The sequence below is a fragment of the Marmota marmota genome, unplaced genomic scaffold, assembly GCF_001458135.2.
Source record: "Marmota marmota marmota unplaced genomic scaffold, marMar, whole genome shotgun sequence".
Classification (NCBI taxonomy): Eukaryota; Metazoa; Chordata; class Mammalia; order Rodentia; family Sciuridae; genus Marmota; species Marmota marmota.
The window spans coordinates 2,023,066-2,046,623 of NW_025999944.1; the positions used below are offsets into that span (position 1 = coordinate 2,023,066).

General features: G+C 34.7%; 1 protein-coding gene across 1 annotated transcript in view; it reads right to left on the minus strand.

The window, feature by feature from the left end:
* Positions 1-23,558, minus strand: part of Hmbox1 (homeobox containing 1) — a 101,454-nt gene that overhangs the window by 52,452 nt on the left and 25,444 nt on the right. Inside the window, exon 3 of the mRNA XM_048801466.1 lies at positions 13,192-13,285. Coding sequence (XP_048657423.1) covers positions 13,192-13,285 — 94 coding nt within the window. The remainder of the gene's footprint in view (positions 1-13,191; positions 13,286-23,558) is intronic.

A 23,558-nucleotide genomic window follows, 5' to 3' on the forward strand; every position in this document is an offset into this window, starting at 1 on the left:
ACAGGAAAAGATGCTCCACATGGTCATTTCCCTAAGGAAATGCAAATCAAAATTACAAGGTGATAACATTTTCACAAGCACTGGGATAACTATAATAAAGTGTTGGTGAAGATGTGAAGAAACTGGAACCCTTATACATTGGTAAGTGGTTAATAGAATGAAAGTTCTGGCAATTCCTTAAAACATGAAATACAGAATTGCCATATGGCCCAGTGATTACATTCCTGGATATATTTCCCAGAAAATTTACTCACAAAATTTCATAGCATTCTTCACAGTAGATAAATAAAATGTGGCATATCTATATAATAGAATATTACTAGGTGATATAGGTTACAATAGGGATTAACCTGGAAAACATTATGCTAAGTTAAAGGAAGCCAGACACAAAAGTTCCATGTAGCATATGAATATCCACCAATTTGTCTATAGGTAAATTTACACAGACAGGAGGTCAAGTAGTACTTGCTGGGGATTGCGGGTTGGAGGATTGAGTCATGACTAAGGAGGAGTGTGAGATTTCTATATTAAACTGTATCTATACAAAAACGTTCCATTTCTGTTCGTCTACTCTCTTGGACAGTTAACTTTTAAACAAAAGATCGTGGATTGGGTTGGGATTGTGACTCAGAGCACTTGCCTTACACATGTGAAGCACTTTCACAAACAAGATACTTTTTAGGAAACTTATTTCCTTCTCTAGGTATAAGCAGGTGTTAGTGCTCATCATTTTCCTTTGTTTTGATCCAGAATTCTTCTTTGTACTAGAAATTGAACTTGGGGGGCTTCACTACTGAGCTCCATTCCCAGTCTTTTTTATTTTGAGACAAGGTCTTACTAAGCCACTGAGGGTCTTTCTATGTTGTTGAGACAGAGACTGGCCTTGAACTTGTGATCCTCCTGCTTCAGCCTCCCTGCCAGGGGAGATTAAAGGCAAGTGAAATTGCAACTGGCTTGGTCTAGAATTCTTAATTGGTTTTGTCTATTTCAATGGCTACTGCTTCCTTAAAGATAGAGGTTTTCTTTTTTTAAATTATCTTTACTATTTGGGGGGAGTTAGAGGTCAGAAGAGGGTTAGCAATGTTCCTCAATCTTCTAAAGTTTGATATCTGATGAGCAAACAAACACACAAACAAAAAAAACACCCCATTATCTTACAATGAAATTGTTTTATTTTTCTGAGGCTTCATTTTTCCCTCTTTTTTTCTTTTAGGTACTAAGAATTGAACCCAGGGGAGTTTTGCCACTGAAGTATATTCTTAGCCATTTTTTTAAATTTTATATTTTGAGACAGGATCCCACTAAGTTTCTTAGAGGTTCACTAAGTTGGTGAGGCTGGCCTTAGATTTGCAATCTCTTCTGCTTCAGCCTCCAGAATCAGTGGGATTACAAGGAAGGGTACGTCACTGTACCTGGCTTTCTTCATACATTTAATCTTTGAAAATGTTTTGGTTATTTGCTGCTTCATAAAAACTTGTAAGAGTTCTTTTGATATATCATAGATACCAAGCTTTTGCTCTATATGATGCAAATAACTTTCAGTGTGAATCTTGTCTAGAGTGCTCTTTTAGATATATACTTAAAATTTTTATACAATTAAATCCATCCAATTTTATCTTTTGGCAGGGAGGCTTTCCTACCTCAAATAAAAATAGTCAATAATTTCTTCTAATATAGTGTAGGATTTTCAGCATGTATGCAGAAACTAAGTTCTTCTTCTGGTTTGATGTTACAATCTATTTTATTTGTTCATTTTCAAACAAATAATACGTGAGAAAACATTATTTCCTTACAGATTTAAAATGCTTTCTTTATTTAAGTTGAATTTCCTTTCAAGGATCTATTATTGAGCTCTGTTCTGTATAACTGATACATTCATCTATCTGACAACATGACTCTGTATTACTTTAACCAAACAGTGTATTTTACTATCTGGTAGGGAAAATTTGCTCAAACTGTTTTTCCCAATCCTTAAAGAATTTTATTCCACCCCCAGCCCCACTTTTCTTTTCTGTATTTTTAGTACCAAGGATTGAACTCGGGGCACTCAAGCATTGAGCCACATCCCCAGCCCTTTTTGTATTTTATTTAGAGACAGGGTCTCACTGAGTTGCTTAGGGCCTGGCTAAGTTGCTGAGGCTGGCTTTGAATTTGTGATCTTCCTGCCTCAGCTTACCGAGCTGCTAGGATTACAGGCTTACACCACCTTGCTTGGCAATACCCCCCCACTTTTTATTAGTTGTATACACTAATGGGATTTGTTGTTACATATTCTCACATGCACACAATATAACAATATAATTTGGCCAATATCCCTGACCAGCATGTCCTCCTTCCTTCCCTGACGCTTACCCCTTGGATCCTTTCCTCTATTGATCTCCCTTTGATATCCATGAGATTCACTCCCACCTTTATTTTCCTTTTTTCTCTCTAGCTTCTACATATGAGAGAAAAACATACATACCCCTTAACCTTCAGACTTTGACTTATTTCACTTAATATGATGGTCTCTAATTCCACCCATTTCCCTGTAAATGCCATAATATCATTTTTCTTTACGGCTGAATAAAAGTGTATATATATGTGTGTGTGTGCATACACATTTTCTTTCTTTCTTTTTAAAAAAAATTTTGTTGTGGGCTGGGAATGTGGCTCAAGCGGTAGTGTACTTGCCTGGCGAGCGTGCGGCCCGGGTTTGATCCTCAGCACCACATACAAACAAAGATGTTGTGTCCTCCGAGAACTAAAAAACAAATATTAAAAAAATTCTCTCTCTTTAAAAAATAAAAATTAAAAAAAAAATTTTGTTGTGGTTTTAGATGGACAGAAAGCCTTTATTTTATTATAGGACAGAAAGCCCTACCATGTTTTCTTTATCCATTCATCCATAGATGGGTACCTAGACTGCCTCTATAGTTTGACTATTGTGAATTGTGTTGTTATAAACATGGGTATCATGTGTCACTCTATTAAAATGACTCTAATTCTTATGGTCTTTTGAGGAGCCTCCATACTGATTTTCATAATAGCTGGACTAATTTTCAGTCCCACCAAAGTGTAAAAGTGTTCCTTTTCTCCACATCCTCTCAAGTATTACTTGAATTCTTGATGACTGCCATTCCGACTAGTGTCAGATGAAATCTGAGTTTAGTTTTGATTTGCATTTTCGTGATTGCTAATAATGTTGAACATTTTTTTCATGTATTTGTTGGCCACTTGTATTTCTTCATAATTTTCTATTTAATTCATTTGCCCATTTATTAATAGGGTTAATTGGTGTAAAGTTTTTCTTTTTAGCTCTTTATATATTCTAGATATTAATCCACTACTGGAAGAGTAGCTAGTGAAAATTTTCTCCTATGGGTTCTCGCTTCACATTCCTGTTTCCTTTGCTGTGCAGAAGCTTTTTAATTCGATACTGTCCCATTTATTTATTCTTAGCATTATTTCCTGAGCTCTATGGAGTCCTACTGAGAAAGTTGTTGCCTTTGTCTAAAAGCTGGAGTGTTGACTCTATGTTTTCTTCTAAAAGTTGCATAGTTTCTAGTCTAATTCTAAGATCTTTGACTCATTTTAAATTGATTTTTGTACAGGGTAAGAGAGAAAGGTCAGAGATAAAGGTAAGAGATAAAGGGGTTGTTTCTTTCTTCTACAGTTATCCCAGCGCCATTTGTTAAAAAGGCTATCTTTTCTCCAGTACAGCACAATGGTGACTTCAATGGAATCTGTCCAGGGTAGAAAAATTTTTTAGACATTTATTTAATAACTTATCCAAAGTTAAAAAACTAGTAATTAAATTCTGAAATCAGACTTTAAATCCAGACAGTCCACTGTCAAAGTCATGCTCCTGCCACCATACTGTACTTCCTTTCTATACTGAATTTCTATGTTAAGAAAAACTGGTTTTGCAACAAAACAAGTAACAACCAGGTGCAGAAGATGGGAAAATGAGTCAAATCTCCTTTAGTCTCGGTTTTCTCATCTGTAACTGGGAAGTTAACACCTGCTTCTCAAATATACAAACCAGTTAGCACAGCATCTATCACTTAGTTAAGTGTTAAATAAATTACAGCCAAAAATAAAACCCCTCTTAAAAAAAAGCTTAGCTTAGAGGGGTGCACACAAGAACAAAACAGAGCCACTGGCTACCTATAACTCACTTCCAAGGCTACACACTATTCTGCTAGGAACCCAGCATAATGATGAAGCTAAGTCAGACTGAAAAAATGTGGCCAAACAATGGTTTAAGAAATATTCTTCATATTTAATATTATTAGGTCTATTAATTATTTTAACACACAGCCCTCAGCCCACAAATGTTTCAGGGACATTCTTCATCTTCTGGAAAAATAAGACAAACTGGAATAAAATGTCCTACAAAAACTACTTTGCAATGGAGGGCTTCTAAGGACCAAGCAAAATAGTAAAATTTAACTTGAGGGTACTTTTATAATATTAAATGCTTTTATATAAGCTCCCTCCCACCAAATTGAGCAACTTTAAAACTTTATAGGCCTCTCAGGTATGAAGAACCCTAGCGCAGTTTGGTTAATTCAAGCTTCAGTTCCTTACCTAACTAGATTTAGTTAACTATTCGTTATATAATATAGTATTGATAATGATCTGATAGAACAAATTGTTATCTCAGCAGAGTGGTACATGCCTGTAATCCCAGGACAGATCCCAACTTTGAGGCCAGGCTTGGAAGTCACCAGCAAGACCCCGGGTGGGAGGGAAGGAGGGAGGAAGAGGAGAGAAAAGAGGAGAAAAAAAGAGAGAGAAGAGGAAGAATGGACAGACAAGCTGGGGATATAGTTTAATGGTAGAGCACCCCTGGGTTAATCCCTAATACAGCAAAAGGGGGGAAAAAAAGGAAATTATGTGTAGCCACTGATATAAATCCTTCAATTTAAAATCTATCTCTAAGTTAAATAGTAAGAGTTAACAGGATAATTTCTCCTGTTTCAGCCACCCAAATCTCTGGGGATTATAGGCATGAGCCACCATGTGTGATTAAAAGTAAAAACTTTTAAACCACAGAACAGCATCTGTTCTTATTCTACAGAGGGTATAATATGAGAAAATTCCAACATATATTCTGTAAAAACAGGTATAACGTTGACAAATAAAGTCCATCCAAAGAAAATGTGAAAAGGTTTCTTCTAACATAAATGAAAGCATTCAATTTGGAGACAGATACATCTCACATGTAGAAACATGGCAATTTTGTAAATAGATAATAGATAGATAGCCTTCAAGCCAGAGATCTACTTAATTTTGTGTGTGTGTGTGTGTGTGGTGCTGGGGATTGAATACAGGGCCTTGTACATGTGAGGCAAGCACTCTACCAACTGAGCTATATCCCCAGTCCTGGAGATCTACTTAAAAACTGATAAAATCCACAAGGTAAGAACTGATAAAGATCTTTTTAAATGAGCAAGATGAATTATATGTGATTATTATTATAGAAATTTCCATAGTCTGTTGTTCACGTTCTATTTCTAATTTGGAAAAAAATCCTACTTTTTAATAGCAACTTTATTCATAATTGCCAAAAGTTGAGAGCAACATTATGTCCTCCAGTAGATGAATAAATTGTGGCATACCTAGATAAGGAAATATTCAGCAGTGAAAGGATATGAAAAGGCACAGGGAAGCTTCAAGATATTACGTGAAAGAAGTCAATTTGAAGCTGTATACCATGACTCCAACTATATGACATTCTAAAGAATTATTAACAATGGTTGTCAGGAGCTGAGGGAGAAGGAGGTATAAATAGGCAGAGCACAGAAAAATTTTAGGGCAGTGAAACTATTCTGTGTGATTCTATAGGACAGATACATGTAATCAGACATTTTATCCAAACTCTACGTAATCTGCAATGCTCCAAAAGGAATCAGATACAAACTATGCACTTCAGTTGACAACAACATGTCAGTATAGGTTCACTGACTGTAACAAATGCACCACTCTGGATGGTGACAGTAGGGAAGGTTTGTATGGGAGGTGGGCAGGGAGTATATAGAGAACCTCTGTACTTTATGTTCATTTTGCTATGAACCTTAATCTACTTTAGAGAAAAAAATATTTTTTAAAGAAGTAAAGTAACACGTTAGTTGGTTATTATTATCTGGTCTGAGTTCTCTGGTTAGAGAAAGGATCAACATATTAATTTTTATACCTCTGTAAAGAAGTTACTATATTACATGTGTAATATTTTCATCCTTCAATTTAAAGATAAATAAAAAAGCAAAGTGATTTGAATATACTTAGGACACTTCTAAAAACAGTTCAGAACTTGAAAACACAAATTCTTACATTTGCGGAACTAGATACAGGTAAGATATCTATCTATTAAATGTACTTCTATTGTAAAAACAATAAAATTTAACAACTAGGAAAGATACCTAGAAACTGCTATAGTCTGAATGCTCAAACTGAAATCCTTACTTGCCTTGACAATGATATGCCATGATCTTGGACTTCCCAGCTCCTGGGACTATGAGAAATAAATTTGTATTCCTAATATGCTACCCAGTTTTGTTATTTTATTATAACTACCAGCTCTACTGGACTAACAGAAAATATCTGGTCAATGCCCTTTGTTATGGTTTGGATGTGAGGTTTCCCTAAAAAACTCATCTGTGAGGCAATGCAAGAAAGTTCAGAGAAGAAATGATAGGGCTGTGAAAGCCTTATCCTAATCAGTGAACTAATTCCTGATGGGATTAACTGAGTGGTAAAACTGGGGGAGGTGGGGCATTGGGAGTGTGGCTTTGGGACATATCTTTTTATCTGGTGAGTGCAGTCTCTTGCTGTCTGTTTTCTGATCATCATGTGAGCCAATTTCCTCTGCCACACTCTTCTGCCATGATATGATGCTCAGCCTCACTTCTAGCCCCATGGAATGGAGCTGGCCTTCTATGTACTAAGACCATTGAAACTGGGAGCCCTTAATAAACTTCGCCTCCTTTACAACTGTCCTGATTGGATGTTTTAGTTACAACAGCAAAAAAGCTAATATAGAAATTGATATCGAGAAGTGGGGTCCTTGCCGTGACTAACCTGACCATGTGGCTCATAAGTATTTGGAACTTTTTGAAATTTGCTGGCAGAATTTTGAGATTTGTAGCTGGAGATGCTTGTAAGCAGAGATTAATGGCCAATTTTGGTTGGAGCTCAGAAGAACAGAATGCCAACAGGACCATGGTTAGTGAAGAGAGGGTTCAGAAAATGAGGACTTATTTTTTGGAATTTGGAGTAGAGGCCATTCTTGTTAACTTCTGGCTGAGAAGTTATCTGCATTTTGCCTGTGTCCAGAGACTTTCTGTGAGGCTGATTTTAAAAGCAATGGACTTCTTAATTTGGCAGAAGAAATGTCTAAGCAGCATAGCATCCAAGAAGTGATACAGGTATTGTTGGAGGCTTTTCAGACAAGTTTATATATTCAGGAGCAGAAAGCAAAGCAGAAAGATTTGAAAAACTTGGACTTGAAAATCAAAAGTAAAACTGGCTGCTAAGGGAGTTGCAATTGTTAAAGACATTACAGCAACTAAAGAAATGCTAAAGACTTTGCCCAGAGATGTATGAAAGATACCTTGAGGGGCTGGAGTTGTGGCTCAGTGGTAGCAGCTTGCTTAGAGTGTGAGGCACTGGGTCTCAGCACTGCATATAAATAAATTAATAAAATAAAGGTCCATCAACAACAACAAAAAAAAGAAAAGAAAGAAGGAAAGATGGCTTGAGGGCATCTTAGGAGCTGGTAAGATGACTCACATCTCAAGCTCAAGGGAGTAAAGGTGAAAATTCTCTTTAGAACAGACCAGCAAGGAATCCTTCTTGAACAAGGGGGGCCTAGGAAGTATTTTCAATGTGCTCAGCCACCCAGACAAGATACTCAGAGGCTGCTTTAGCCAGGGTCCTTGAAGGCTAGGCTACTGTTCAACAAGGCAGCAGACCTTGGCATTAACCATGTGGTGCTGGTTCTGCAGGATGCAGGATGCTGGAGTTAGGGGGTCATAGAGGCTTTCACCCAGATTTCAAAGGAAGACCTTGGAAGCCAGGCAAGGTGTAGCAGAGTCAGAGTCCCTGCTGGCACTCCCAAGAAGACAAGCTGTGGAGATTGGAGGAGGAAGCTGAAGCTACAGTGCAGACACCAAGATTAAGGAATGCCAGTAACATGAGACATGGTCCTAGGAAAGCTACAGGAATTGAACAGAGACAAGTCAACAGAAAGGCCACTTGGGAAGCAACCAACAAGGCCACAGGGGCAGAGCTACACAAGTCCTTTGGAGATGACATCATGACAAATGATCCAGATTCCAAACAAAGAACTATAAGACCTGTTTGCCCAGCTGGATTTTGGTCTTGCTTTGGTCCTATCCCTTCTTTCTCTATTGCTATTTTTACAAATGGAAATATCTACTAAGTACCTTTATATATTAGATATTTGTAAATTGCTTTTAATTTTACAGGAGCTCACTATGCAAGATTCTCTTGAGCCTCAGAGAAGACTTTGGACTTGAACTTTGAGCAATCTTGGAACTGTTGAGACTTAGGGGACTCTTGGGAATTAACTAAATGTATTTTGCATTGTCAGATGCATGTGAGCTTTGGGGGTTGAGGTGAAATATTATGGTTTGGATTGAGGTGTTCCCCCAAAACTCATGTGTGAGACAATACAAGAAAGTTCAGAGAAGAATGATTGGGTTGTGAGAGCCTTAACCCAATCAGTGAACAAATCCCTGATGGGATTAACTGAATGGTAATGGAGGAGGTGGGGCACTGGGAGTGTGGCTTGGAGTATATATTTTTATCTGGTGAGTGAAGTCTCTCTCTGCTTTCTGATCATCATGTGAACTCTTTCCCTCTGTCACACTCTTCTATCATGATGTACTCTTCTATCATGTGTTCTGGCGGATCTCGTGCCCTGAGGAATAGAGCCAGCTTTCTATGGACTGAGACCTCTTGAAATCCTAAGTCTCCAAATAAATTTCCTCTTAAAATTGTTCTGGTCAGATCTTTTAGTCATAGCAGTGAAAAAGCTGACTAAAACACCCCTCATCTTGTAAGTATGGAGAATGAGGCTCCCAGTCACAAGGCAATTTAATGGCAGAAAAACTAAAACCTTGGTATTTTGTGGCTTTTCCATAATATTACTATGATTTTTAAAAAAATGTGATAAATTTCTTAAAATTCAGAGTTATTGAGTGTTTTTTTCCCTTCTTCCACGTACTTATTTTTTTCCGAAGGACATGAATCCAATTAGTACATTTCTTTGGTGATAAGTACTCATCAAGCTCTGTCCATTCACTCATTTATTCTGTGTTCCTGATTTTTCCCAGGTCATTTTTTAAAATATTATGTTTTCAGAATTCTTAAACAGCCTAAGAAAACATTATACCTTGAAAGTGAATATAGAACACATGTGTTTATTATTAAAGTGAAGGTTATGCTCATTCCCCCACCCCCATTGTTAGTGAGAATTTAGAATCTTGGCCGACCTCTTACAGAGGTAGAAGTCCACCCTCAGTGGGAGCAGCTGTGACTGTGAAGGAAGCTACAAATAACATGCTGGGAATTCAGCAGGCACTGTTATTATATCCTGTTTATACTGTCATTTTTCCTATCAGTAGGATATTATTTATACAGACCCCACCCATGAACTTCTTGTTTATCTTATTATACAAACCTGCCAAATCTATAATAAGAAATTTCTGTACTTGTTTCTGGAACACATGTGTTATAATTTTGTACCTCGCTACACTTTTTAGCATTTTTTTTTTTTTGGTTGTTGTTGTTATGCACCATTCGTTCTCATTTTTATCTCAAGGTTGATTTCACATATTAGAGTTGAACTTAAATGACTTAATTTAAGAGAATCTGTTACAGGACAAAATTCCAGAACATCACATTCTAAACTTTATTTTGGGGATAGATTTCATTGTGTAGATGTTCTTTTCAGATAAACTTGACTAATTTGTTTAAAGACAGAAAACTGTGTCTACACACCATTCAGGTGTTCTAGGGAGTAAGCAATGGATGCTGAGGATTCATTTCCCAGGCTCTCTCTATTCTAGGTATGTCAATTATGAGGGTCAGCCTTTATTCAGACTCTTACTAACTTTCTATACTCTTCAGTTAGCAGCTCTGTCCTCGTTTGTTAGCTTGATGGCTTGACAGGCTGGGTGAAAATGTAACATAATAAATAATATAGTAGAAACAAAAGAATTAAAGTAAATTGGCCAAAAGAAAAAAATATGCCAGTCTGGTTACCAATGTTCCTCATAGATCCTCTGTAGATTAAAAAAAAAAAAAAAAAAAAAAAAGTAATTTTCTTATGGGCAAAAACTCATGTGGCATATGTTAACCAAATAAATAATTATTCTTGTAAAGGTCACAATGGACTATTTTTCACATTTAGTTTGTGTTAACATCATCAACAATCCCTTTATATCACAGAGTAGCTCTACAAGGTAGCTAGGTAAACAGGAAATGTTCAGAATGCCTGTTCAATGGTAGCCTCTGGGCATGTGTAGGAAAAGGTCACTGCCTTTGAAGACCACTCCTCTAAAATGGTAACTAAAATGAGCACTAACACTTAGGGCAGGGAAATTCAGAATACATTATAACAGCAAAAGATAACAGCTGAGATAATCTTGAAAAATGGAGATTGATGAGGATGTGATGGGGAGATAAAAGGCCTCCTAGGTAACAATGAAGAATGTAAAAGCATACACCTGAGCAGAGCTCTGGAAACTACAGGAGTTTTGCTGAATATGGTTAGAGGGTATGCTGAATAGAAGATGAAGGAAAGGAAGCTAGAGTTGTATTACATGGAATTTTTTTTAGACTCTTAGTGGAGAATCACTAAAGACATGTGCCTGAGGAAGGATGAACCCAACCCAAGTTTCTGGAGTAGAAATGAAAAGGAAGAACAAGTTGGGGTGATGCTGAAATGAGGGAAGACTTTTTAACACTACAGAGTTCCACAATTATGGGAGCAAAAGGAAGGTCCGTGTGCTATATAACAGATGATAACTGTCTAAATATGTATTTCAACTCTTGCTTTCAAAAACAAGAGCTGGCATACTACTGAATGATGTAATGTTAAACAATGTCAACCAACTGAAGTTAATGTCAGGAACATTTACTAGTCTCCTAGAATATTATTTCTCAAACCTAAATCACTTGGAGATGTGGTTAAAATTGTTCTCAGTAGGTTTAAAGTGGTACTTCTGTATTTTTACATTTCTAAGAAGCTCCCAGGTGATCTCAACACAGCTGTTTCATGGACTATATTTTGAGAAGCAAGATATGAAGACATCTTTCAGTTTCTTATCCAAAATGGCAATATTTGATGTACCATGTTTAGCCAATTATGGTATATCTAGTGCTTTTAGATGTGCCTGAGAAACACTTTCTAAAGGAATCTTATTAGGATTTGCATCAATGTTGGATGGGTTTCAAAGGCACTATTTTAAAAGCCCAAGATGATTAAAGATTCAGTGTATATAACACATTCAGAAATATCTCTACCTGAACAATATCAACTTTGTAATGATGTACTACAATTTTGTCTTTTTTTTAAGTCTTATAAACTAGAATATACTATCGCTTCCAGTCATGAAGGCTGAATTAAAAGTGCAAAACGACAAAATTCCATCTATTCATAGCCTGTCACATCAGTGAGTTTCAATAAAACCTGTGTAACTTGCCCTTATACTGTACTGTAGTAAGCACCATGACTTAGTGCTTGAAGATAAAGATTAAGAATTTTAAATAACCCATTGATAAACACCTAAAGATAATAATTAATTTCACACCCCTCCTTGGGTTTAAGACTTTTAAATGGGCTAGGAGCAGTAGCTCATGTCTATAGTCTCAGCAAATTGGGAGGCAGGCAAGAGAATCCTAGTTCAAGGCCAGCCTCTACAACTTAGGGATACCCTGTCTTAAAAGAACAATAAAAAAGGGCTAGGGGTATAACTCAGGGATAGAGTAAACTGGATTAAGTCCCCAGTACCTGCCCACCTCCACAACTTCTATATGGAAGGGCATGTCTTAAAACTCTCACCAAGAAAAGAGACGTGTCATTTACAAAAATATATCACTATTATATAATAATATATTACTCCCACATCTAGCTGAACTTCGATATTTGATATTTGAAATGAAAGTTAAAAATCCTTAATCTTAAATTTTGTTTTTAACCAAATTAATACTCAGTAACAGCCTTCTAAGTAAATTAGTTTCAATACATATCAATGTCTCAGAAGAGAAAGACTATCTTAAAATTGAAAGATACCATTGAAGATCAGATCCAGGTTTTTCATTATAGAAACACAGAATTTCATAAAGAAAATTGTGGCACAGAGAATGAAAAGTCTAAAGACACATAGGTTCCTAGTGTTAAAAAAAAAAAAAGAGGGTAAATCAATTTTAAGTTTACTAATGTCAAACATACAACACTGAAACTACAAAATGTAGCTGAAAGAGATTCTGGTTCCTCCAATAACTAGACACAGTTAATACTTTAGATTCTTATAAATCACTGAAATGCAAGAAAAAGACCACATACCAACAAAGACATGCTAAGACCAAATTTAAGAACTTTATAAAAAATGCAATCTGAATAGAGAATGACACATATATACCACATATTAAAGATGGGTTTTGGGTGAGGGTGGAGAATGGGATGGGATATAAATAACAAAGAGAAGACAATGGTAACACATCTTCTCAATAATGGTTTGAGGAAAGCTTTCACACACAGAAAAGTGGTTACAAAATCCCCATAGCTTCTTTGCCCTCACAAATCACTCTTTAACTGGTACAATAAGGAACTCAATTTGGAGGACTCCAAAGCTTTTATAAATTAAATGGAGCTAGCATTTGGATGTGCTTGTGTCATAAGCTTTGTTACAATTAAAACTAGAGAAACCTATTTTTAGCCATAACATATCAAATTTTTTGCTTATTACAAATGCTATAAAACTTACTAGCACATGTGAAAAAAAAAGAATCACTGGAGAAGTTCTGTGATAACAGAAACAATGGTTTTAAATCATAGGCATACATTATTATGCCTAAGTTGACAAATCTGCACTGCAATGCAGAAATGCAAATAACATCTGCACAGAAGGCAGAGACAAGACATAATTTCAGAATAAAGGGGTCTTCAGCTCTTACCTGTTACCTGTGCAACAACTGCTTGGGAAATCCTCCGATTGGCAAGAAAGGCTTTGATTTCCTCTTTTATCACACTGCTGTCCCTCCTAACAAAAACAGAAGACAAGACCAACAATGTATGTTGAAGGTAGAAATCCTCATCTTTGCTAAAAGAAACGTGAAGCAGAGAGGAGGGGAGAACACAGAAAGAAAGGACACAAAAATAAAAAAGGTAAACGAACCAAACTTGTGTGAAAATATGAAATTACAACAAACCAAGAACACCAAATATTTGAGTGCTTAAACATCACAACATCAGACAGACACTTTACTGAATGCCACTGGAGACATCAGTCTAATATCAGTTATGGTTCATCTCATGCATGCTGTATATAACTCACATTAGGAACAGGGCTGTCACATAGTATTTATGAAGTTTTTTTACTGGTAAGTAAATATATGTTACGCAGAAATTCCAGAAAAATGAAAAGCAACGAGAAAATCAGTCGTGAATAGACTACGGGTCTGTATATTAACTAAGCAACTGTGCGCACACTGTTCTCTTAAAAATCTTTAAAATGATTAAGGAAGAAACTGTTATCATTCTCACAGCTGAAAATACCAGCCATTTTAAGAAAGGCTTTGCCTTGTTTTTGTTATATAAAAAAATTAATGGGATAGGTGGAATATTAAACTTTACTGCTGAAAAAGTACGTATTAATAAAAACTACACTTTATTCTGTTCGTAGGATTCTATATTCTAGACCTATTTTTTCCTTTATTAAAATGCCTATTACAAATTTTTACTTCCTTAAAAATTCAACAAATTCTCAAAAGACCAGACTTTTTTATGAGAAAGACAAGGAAAGGCAAGACTTCTGTTTCTCCACTAGAACAAACAGAATACCTAAATACAAGCATATGTAAACCCTTAGAACTGACCAATTTCTCTTTGAATGCCTTATCTTCAATAAGATTACAAAAGTACAGGCCTGATTTTTGTTCAAGCTCAAAGTAACACAGATAGTGGTAAGTTATTATCTAATAAAGGAGTCAGCAAATTACGGCCCATAAGCTGAATCTGGTCTGCCATTTGTTCTTACATAACCTATGACCTAAGAGTTATTTTCTCAGATGAACATTTGCAATTATTTTGAGCAAAATATTATCTCCCTCCCTCATTTCATTCTTCCGATTAGTGAACCTGCATTTTAAAAATTGTATTCACTTATTGTTATATATTGATATATATTAATAAATATCTCTGGCCATATTCTTCTTCTCTTGCATATAGCCTAAATTTTGTCTTTTGGCCACCGGTCTAAATGATAACAATAATTGATTCTAAACTTTGCTGACCTTTGATCTGAGTCAAAGGGTATCACAAAATGTTTACACGTTGTTTCCTGTATGAATCACAAACTCTTTAAAGGGGTTTGAATCTTTCTGTAGATTATTTGGAGAAACTCAAGAAAAGTTCCTATGCGAAAATAATCAGTGGTGATATTTTTAATCTATTGGCTAGAAATCCTAACCAAAAAGATTCCTAAAGGAAGAAACTAATCAGCTGCCTAATAACAGTATTTAAAATTTCTCATAGTGATTTTGATTCTGATGCAGATACTGGCTAGGTTCTTCCCAAAATGCTTGTGTGTATATAATTAGTTGAGCAAGGAATAACTTTTGCACTATGTATTCCAATTGACTTATGTATATAAAACAACCAAACATATGGTGTCTGAAACAACAAAAAATTAATTTTAAAAATTTTCTTCTATGAAAACAAAACCAAATTTAGGAGAATAGTTATTCAGGTTAAATGAAAAAAAAATGTGCTTTTATGGGAAAAATGAGTTAATAGTATTTTCTTGACAACTGAGTTAAATTAAAATTTAAATATGTTTATTTTAAATCAAATTCACCTAGAGCAGACACTAAATCATACAGAAGAGATGACACTGAATTATTCCAATAGGGAATATCCAGTTTGTGAATTATTAAAGAATGAAGGAATCCCCAAAGTCACAAAACAGCAATTCACAGACATCTCATTGTCCATATTCTTCAATATTCTGCAAGTTTCTTAAGTACTCATGAGTTAAAACACATACACACATAAACACACACACACACACACACTTCCCCAACAAAAAAAACAAAGTTTTTTACTGTCTTTACCGGACAGCAGCTTTCTTGAAAGAAAAACCTAAAACTAAAGATTGAGTGAGGAGGGAATGCTGGGACATAGCACAGTGGCAGAGTGCTTGCTGGGCAAGACACTGAGTTCAATTTCTAGCATCAAAAAAAAAAAAAAAAAAAAAAGATACAGGGGGAGTAGCAGGGTGGCCTAGTCTTCTAGTTCAGTGACTGAAATGTGAAATTTTTAACTACCAGGCTTAAGGCCCTGGGTTCAATCCCCACCATCACCACAAATAAAACAAAACAAAATAAACACAGGTATATGTACACACCTTGGTTTAATCATCAGGTAAAATGAGAACATTAATAAACCCTTCAAAGGGCTTGAAAATTTTTTGTCTAAGAAATGAAATACTAAATAATATTAGATATTTATACATGCATGTGTTTTATATATATATTCAATGTAAAAATTGTGAAATTATACAAGTGCTATAATAAACATTGACTATTAATTTGTAAAACTTCAGGCAGGACTCTAAGAAAATATGAAACTAATGATCTCCTATAATCATAAAAATATTGAAGTAAATATCTCTACAAGATACTCTAAGGCACCATGGGAAGAGTTCTATAACTCTTTTACTTATTTGGTTTTACTAAATGTATTTTCAAAATAATAACACTATTCAACTTTCACTGTGCCAAAATCTCTTAAGTATTAAAAGAGTTCTGTTCAACTGGACTTGCTTTGATATTTAAACTTTCATATATCCACTTCATTCTCTCTTCATTTGCAGCCATCTAACAACCTGCCTCTGTTCTTGTCCTCATTGTGTTCTCAGAAAATCACCAGTTTGCTAATATGAAAACTTCATTTACTCCAAATCTAATCTCTTGACTTCTACTCCTTACTTCCTCTCTTCATCTGAAATTTGACATATTCCCTAAAGAGAACGAATCCCTTTTACTTCCTTTCTCTTATAAAATCTCAAACTCCTAAAGTCTTAGTTAACTAAATCACTGTTATGTTAGATTCATCTGGGTGAGTTCCACATAAGGATGAAATTTCTCCCTTTCCACCCTCTACTTCATGTGTGCATGTATGTATGTATGTGTGTGTGTATTTGTTTATTTTTTGGTACCCAGGGACACTTAACCAATAAGCCACATCCCCAGCCCTTTATATCTTTATATTTTGAGACAGGTTTTCGCTAAGTTGCTTAATCCCTCACTAAATTGCTGAGGCTGGCTTTAAACTTCCAATCCTTCTGCCTTAGCCTTCCAAGCTACTGGAGTTACAGACATGTCTTTATTTTTATAACTTGCTAAAGTTTCCATGTTAACCTGCTATCTGAAGGAATTCACAGCAATACATCTTTATCAAATCACCATTTTTTAAAAGACACAATTTAAATGTCAATTGTTAAGCGAAGTTCTCCCTCATTCTCAAGCTAAGAAAAAGATTTCTTTGTAATGGCTAAACTTAACAATTCAATTATACTACTCACATGCTAATATATTACATGTTATCCTATATTATAGTTGTTTCTAATCTTATCTCTCCTACTACCCTGTAAAATCCTTTAGCACAAAGATTGTGTCTCATTCATCATGGGGTTTACATAACATAAAACTTAATTCATGAAATGAGTGAACAAATCTGTAGTTAAGAGATAAAAAGTTAAGGGCTGGGGTTGTAGTTCACTGGTAGGTGAGAGACAGAGTTTGATCCTCAGCACCACATAAAAATAAATAAACAAAATAAAGGTATTTTGTCTATCTACAACCATGGGGGGGTGTGTTTGTAAAAGGCTGTAAAATGGGAAACCTGATCTATTCTTATTCTCAGGTATATTTAAGTTCCCCAAATCAGGATGAAAAAGAGTTATTTATGGTTGCTTCAAATGACATTGCTTCATTTTCTGGAACAAAAGATATTAAAGACGACACATTTTAAAATGGCCTTTCATATTCTTTTAACATAGATTCTTTAAGGCCTTTCATATTCTTTTAACATAGATTGAGCATTCTTTAGATTTCTTAAAAATATTTATCTGTATCATAGATACCCAGAGATGAAGCAGAGTACTAAGACCGTCTATTTCACACTTGCATACTAATGTCCTTCACATTTGAATTAAAACTTATATAAATTTCCACCCATGAAGACATACGAAGCATAACATTAAAACTTAAAATAACACAAACCAGGTGTGGAGGCACATAACTGTAATCCCAGTGACTCATGAAGATAAGGCAGAAGAACTATAAGTTTAAGACCAGCCTTAGCAACTTAGCAAGACCTTTTCCCAGAAAAATTTTTAAAAGGATGGGGTACATGTAGCACAGTGGTAAGTGGTAAAGCATCCCTGGGGGGTTCAATTCCCAGTACTGAAAATAAAAAACACAAACAAATAAATAACAAAAACAAAACAAAAAATACACTAAAAGAAAAGCTACAATATGTGAATAACCAACATGTTAATTGTATTTCATGACCATTTCATCTTATTACTTATAAAACATATAATATCTTACCTACACAAGTAAATATAGACTGAGAATCCCTTATCCTGAATGCATGGCAACAGAAACTTTTAGGTTTTGGGTGTTTTTGGATTCTGAAATATTTGCATATATATAGGAAATGAGATATCTTGGGGATTGGACCAAAGTGTAACCAGAAAATTCATTTATGTTTCATGTATACCTCATGCACATAGTCTGCAATTTTATGTAATATTTTTAAATAACTGTTTGCATTAATAATGTTCTGAAACTTTCTACCTATGTTATATTAGTGGCTCAGAAAGTTTTTAATTTTCAAGCATTTCAGACTTCAGTTTTATTAATTAAGGATGCTCAATCCTACAGGCAATCAACTTTTAAGAGAGTCTCATATTTTGTATAAAATACTAACACACTCATAAGATTTAGTACATGGGTGCTAAGAATAACATCCATAACATGTGCCATTATTAATTCTGATGAGCCTCATTTAAATTGTTATTTCATGATGCATATATAATTAGCAAATAAACATTAGTAGATGCATACTATTAGCAGATGTAGACACACAATCCTATGTATATTCATATATTAACAGATATACTTTTAAAAAGACATTAAATGTGAAATGAGCTATCATTCTTGGTTTTAAAGTCTTTCCTAAAATGTAATATTCACCACTTTATTAAAATTCACATGCTAGTTTGCCTTTTTATTCCCTACCCTAATTAATAAAAGGGAAAAGTGGCCATTTTTTCTTCTTTCTGACCCTTTCTTAACAAGTTGTTCAGGTACACAATTATAACTTGATGCCATTCTATCTCCACTGTGTACCTTGAAATTATAATCCAGTATAGACTCAGTGGATTATGAGATTTGGAAAATGCATCTAGCCTAGAGTTTTCTCAATGTGAACCAGCGAAAGGTGGATTTTATACATAAAAATGAAGGCAGGAAGGCATTTGTAATGTCACCAGTGCTGAGTGATCAGCAACGGCAGTATATACCTAGGCAGACAAGGAATACTCAAAGATATACTGTTCAAAAAAAATTTCTAACATTCCAGCAATAAAAATTCATCTGGTAAATAAGTGATTGATCTGAAGTGATAAATATCATGTTGGGAAGCCCAGTAAGGCTATTCATGCTGTGTCTCCAGTTATATAAACTACTTTTCCTAAACTCTTATTAAAATCTATAAACATGAATAATTTATTTATAGTAGCAACATATACCAGCAAACTATTGATAATAAAAACATGGGGTTATAATTTAGGCTCTGTTACATAATATCTAAGGTTTTTTGGGTAAATTATTTAATTTTTATGATTATCTTCTATAAACTTGAGCAAAGAAGCAGGGACCCACACTGGAGGAAGGGAGAATGGCAGAGGTCTAGAGGATGCCAGGAGATCCAAGGAGACCCCCCTATATGAGTAAAGGACACCAAAAAAGCAGTTCTAGGAAGGAAGCAGAAAAAGGAAAGATAGTGTCTCACTCAAGCAAGACAATTATTCTAATTATGCAACAAGTGACAGTATGCAAGTTAAATACCAATTATAATGTGTAATATTTAATATTCATATTTAATGATGGAACTCAAACACGTGTAATGTGGGATTTAACTATAAATTCCAGTTGTTTTTAACAGGTTTTGTTTATTTGTGATATAAAGCAGTTGAAATGAAGTATTATGTCAAACTATGAGTTAAAAGTCAAGGTTTTAGATCTTTATTAGACTGTCCCATCTTTTACAGTATTTCTTTTTTTATGACAGTGGCCCATATTTCTTGTTACTATAATACATATTTGGGAATTAACTGTTATATTAAAAACTTATAAAAAATAAGTAACAGCAACAACAAAAGCAGACTAAAACCTAAAAAATTAATTTTATTGTTGACATCTTATCTACTCAGGAAAATTAAAAGTTCATCTTATTATATTTCAAAAGTTCATCTTACTATATATGCCCAAACAATTCTCCTTTTTAATCTTAACAATACATTTATTACATTCGAAAGCAGCAGCTAGGGTTGGGGATGTAGCTTAGTGGTAGACTGCATCTAGAATTTTTTTTCTTTTTATTGGTTCTTTTTAGTTACATGTAACAGTAGGATTCATTTTGACATAATGATAAAAGCAAGAAATAAGCTTCTGCATCTATAATCATTATCAGACTAAAGATATATCTTATCTTTTCTGGTATCATATTAATCCCTTAACATTAAATATGGTTTTATTTATTTTTTAAATAAAGTTTTCATCTTTTAAAACAGTGACTATCCTTTAAGGTTGAGGTCAAATTCATTCAATCACTTAACATATAAGGCACTTAACATGTGCTAAGGAAAATTCTAGACTAAGGACACAGATAGCAATGGAAAATACACAAAGCCATCCTCAAAATGACCCAGTGTCTCGTGTGACACCTTTCTTTATTACCTCTGTTCAAGGTGGGCATCTCTTCTTGAAGTTTAAATTCTCAGTGTTCATACTTAACTTGTAANAAACTAAAAAATAAAAATAAATAAATAAGTTTTTTTTAATTGACAATATCTACCAAACAACACATCATTATAGGTAATGCAGAGCAGAAGAATTATTATCTCTTTATCAACTTCTTTATGGAAAATAGTAAGAGATGGCCCATGCTAGAATGTTTTTGCCATGGCAAAACATTAGGAAATTAAGGTTCAGAGTACTTTTGTACCTTCCAAAAACTCTGGATAAAAAATAGAAAAATAATTTAAGCCTATGTCTTACTGACAAAAGCATAAATCTCTTTACTTTTCAATATACAGTAGGACTTATTAGAATCAAAGGATTCTGGATAATGACTTCTATATTCCTTTGAGTCTCTAGTTAAACACCATTTAGATAAAATCAATCTAATTACTGAGGTACTATGGGGTTCTAGTAATAGATTTTATAATTAAAATTTATTGTTCCATCAAACTGTTATAATGTGTGCATGTATAAATATGTAACAATAAATTCCACCATTATGGATAATTATAATGTACCAACAAAAATAACTTAGAAATCTTTGTTCCATCTAGAATTTATATTTACTTAATCAATGTGAAAGGATTTGGGCTTTATTTCATTGTAAATGAATAGTTGTCCAATATGCTTTACTGAAGAACGTGCTTCTTTTCTGATCTGAAAGACAACTTTTATCATATACAAAATTTAAGCTGCCAGAAATCTAGAACTTTTATATTAAGTTTCCATAGTTTTTAAACCAGGCTTATTAATAATTAAAAACAAACATGTACATTGTATGGATAGAAATTAATATGCTGCAGTTCATTTGTGTCTGTAAGCACAATATCTGCCTTGCCCCATACATATTATGGTCTGCTTTCTTCCAGGACTTATTTGTGACAAACTATCATGAAGTTAACTAATCCCTAAAAAACAAATGCCAAACGTCTTCTCTGATATAAGGGAGGTGACTCAAAGCAGAGTAGGGAGGAAGAGCACGAGAAGAAGATTACCACTAAACAGGGAAGATAAGTGGGAGGGAATGGAAGGGAGAAGGGGAATTGCACGGAAGATGGAAGGAGACCCTCATGATTACACAAAATACATATATGATGGTGTGAGGGGGGAAGGGGAAAAAAAAGAGAGAGAGAGAAAAGTATCACAGTAGATTGGGTAGAGAGAGGTGATGGGAGGGGAAAGGAGGGGAGGGGGGGATAGGGAGGGCAGCAGAATATAACAGACACTAATATTGCTGTGTATATATACATGGCTCTATAACCAATGTGATCCTGCAATCTGTACACGTGGAAAAATGAGAATTCATACTCTATTTGAATCAAATGAATGATATGTCAAGATCATTGTCTTGAGCAACTAATAAAAAAAAATAAAAAAAACCCAAAACCTATTTTCATGATTACTATATTCTTTCTTGATTGCCTAGGTTTCTCCTCCAATATTTTATAATGAAGATTTTTAAATATATAAAAAGGTTAAAAATAAATTTACAGTTAACGCCCACACACTAAAGACCTAGATATGACCATTCTCTTTTTCGACATTTGCATCATTGTATGTACCTCCAGTCCTTTATCCATACATCATCCAATTCATTGAGTTTCTGAATGCTTTTCAAAATTAGTTACAGACATCTCTACAGCATGTACATCATCAATTTGAGCTTAGTCTCTGTTCAGGTGAATTTTTCCTCTTGAGGTAAAATTTACATTAAAAAAAAAAAAGTTTATCTGCCTGGTGTGGTGGTGCACACTTGTAATCCCAGCAGCTCAGGAGGCTGAGGCAGGAAGATCACGAGTTCAAAGCCAGCTTCAGCAATAGCAAGGTGCTAAGCAACTCAGTGAATAAATAAAATACAAAATAGGACTCGGGATGTGGCTCAGTGGTCAAGCACCCTTAAGTACAATCCATCCCCTGTACAAAAACAAACAAACAAAAAAAAGTATACCAATGTATGTTTTACTATCCTAGAGTTTTGAGAAGTACACACACCTGCCTATATCATACTTTCATATCATACTATCACCTCAGGAAATTTCCTCAAGCACCTCCTCAGACAAGCCCTGTCTTTTTTCCTTGGAGGCAACCACTCTTCAGGGTGTTTCTTCCTCCAACATGGATTACTTTTCCCTGTTTTAAAATCTCATTTCTACTCTCTATTTAATCTTACGTGTTAAGCCACTTTCATTAAGTTTAGATATTTTGAGATTCACTAATGACGATGATGTATCAGCAGCTTGTTCCTTTTCATTGCTGAGTAATGTTTCACTGTAGGACTAGACCACCTATTTCTTTATCCATTATAGTGATAGGCACTTGGGTTTTTTCCAATTGTTAGCTATTCTAAATGCTTTGGTTATTGTAAGTGTATTTTATTCATTTTCTTTTTAGCTTCTCTGCCAAAATATATCATTATCTCATTGGGAGAAAAAACTTTTGACCAGAATGATTCATTAACCTTTTCAATTTCAAAAGATCTATAAACCATCTGGGCATGGTGGTGCACACCTGTAATCCCAGCAGCTCTGGGAGCCTGAGGCAGGATCTAAAGTCCAAAGCCAACCTCAGCAATAACAAGGTACAAAGCAACTCAGCGAGACCATGTCTCTAAATAAAATATAAAATACGGCTGGGGATATAGCTCAGTGGTCAAGTCCCTGATTCAATCCCGGATACCCATTCCCAAAAAAGAGATCTAAAAACCTTGTTTAATTCACACAATCTCTTATAAATATTATGTAGGGTTGGTAGTATTCAAGTATCTTCATTGACACACACATGCGTTATCTTAAAAAACTCATCCAAGTTGGATACTACTAGTTTGTGCACTTCAGTAGTTTATTATACTTAAATGTTAAATCTCTTGAAAAAGCTATGTGAACATTTTCCTAACAGTGTATAAGAGATATAAGAGACATTTAACACTTTAGTTTCTGTTTAAATCCTCAGCACTTAATCTACTCTATCAAGTGCTCAGCAATATAATAATTCTAGGCAGTTCTTTCTCAAAGAAGCTGCCAAATCCAAATAATTTATCCTTAATTTATTTTCTGGGTAAATTTTGGTTCATATACATCATTCTTTACCCCCTGAAAATCAGACAGACAGCCTGGCACAGTGGCACATGTCTAGAATTCCAGTTACTCAGGTCAACAGAGGATAACCTCAAATTTAAGGCCAGCCTGGGCAACTTAACAAGATCCTGTCTCAAAAAAAAAAAAAAAAAAAAA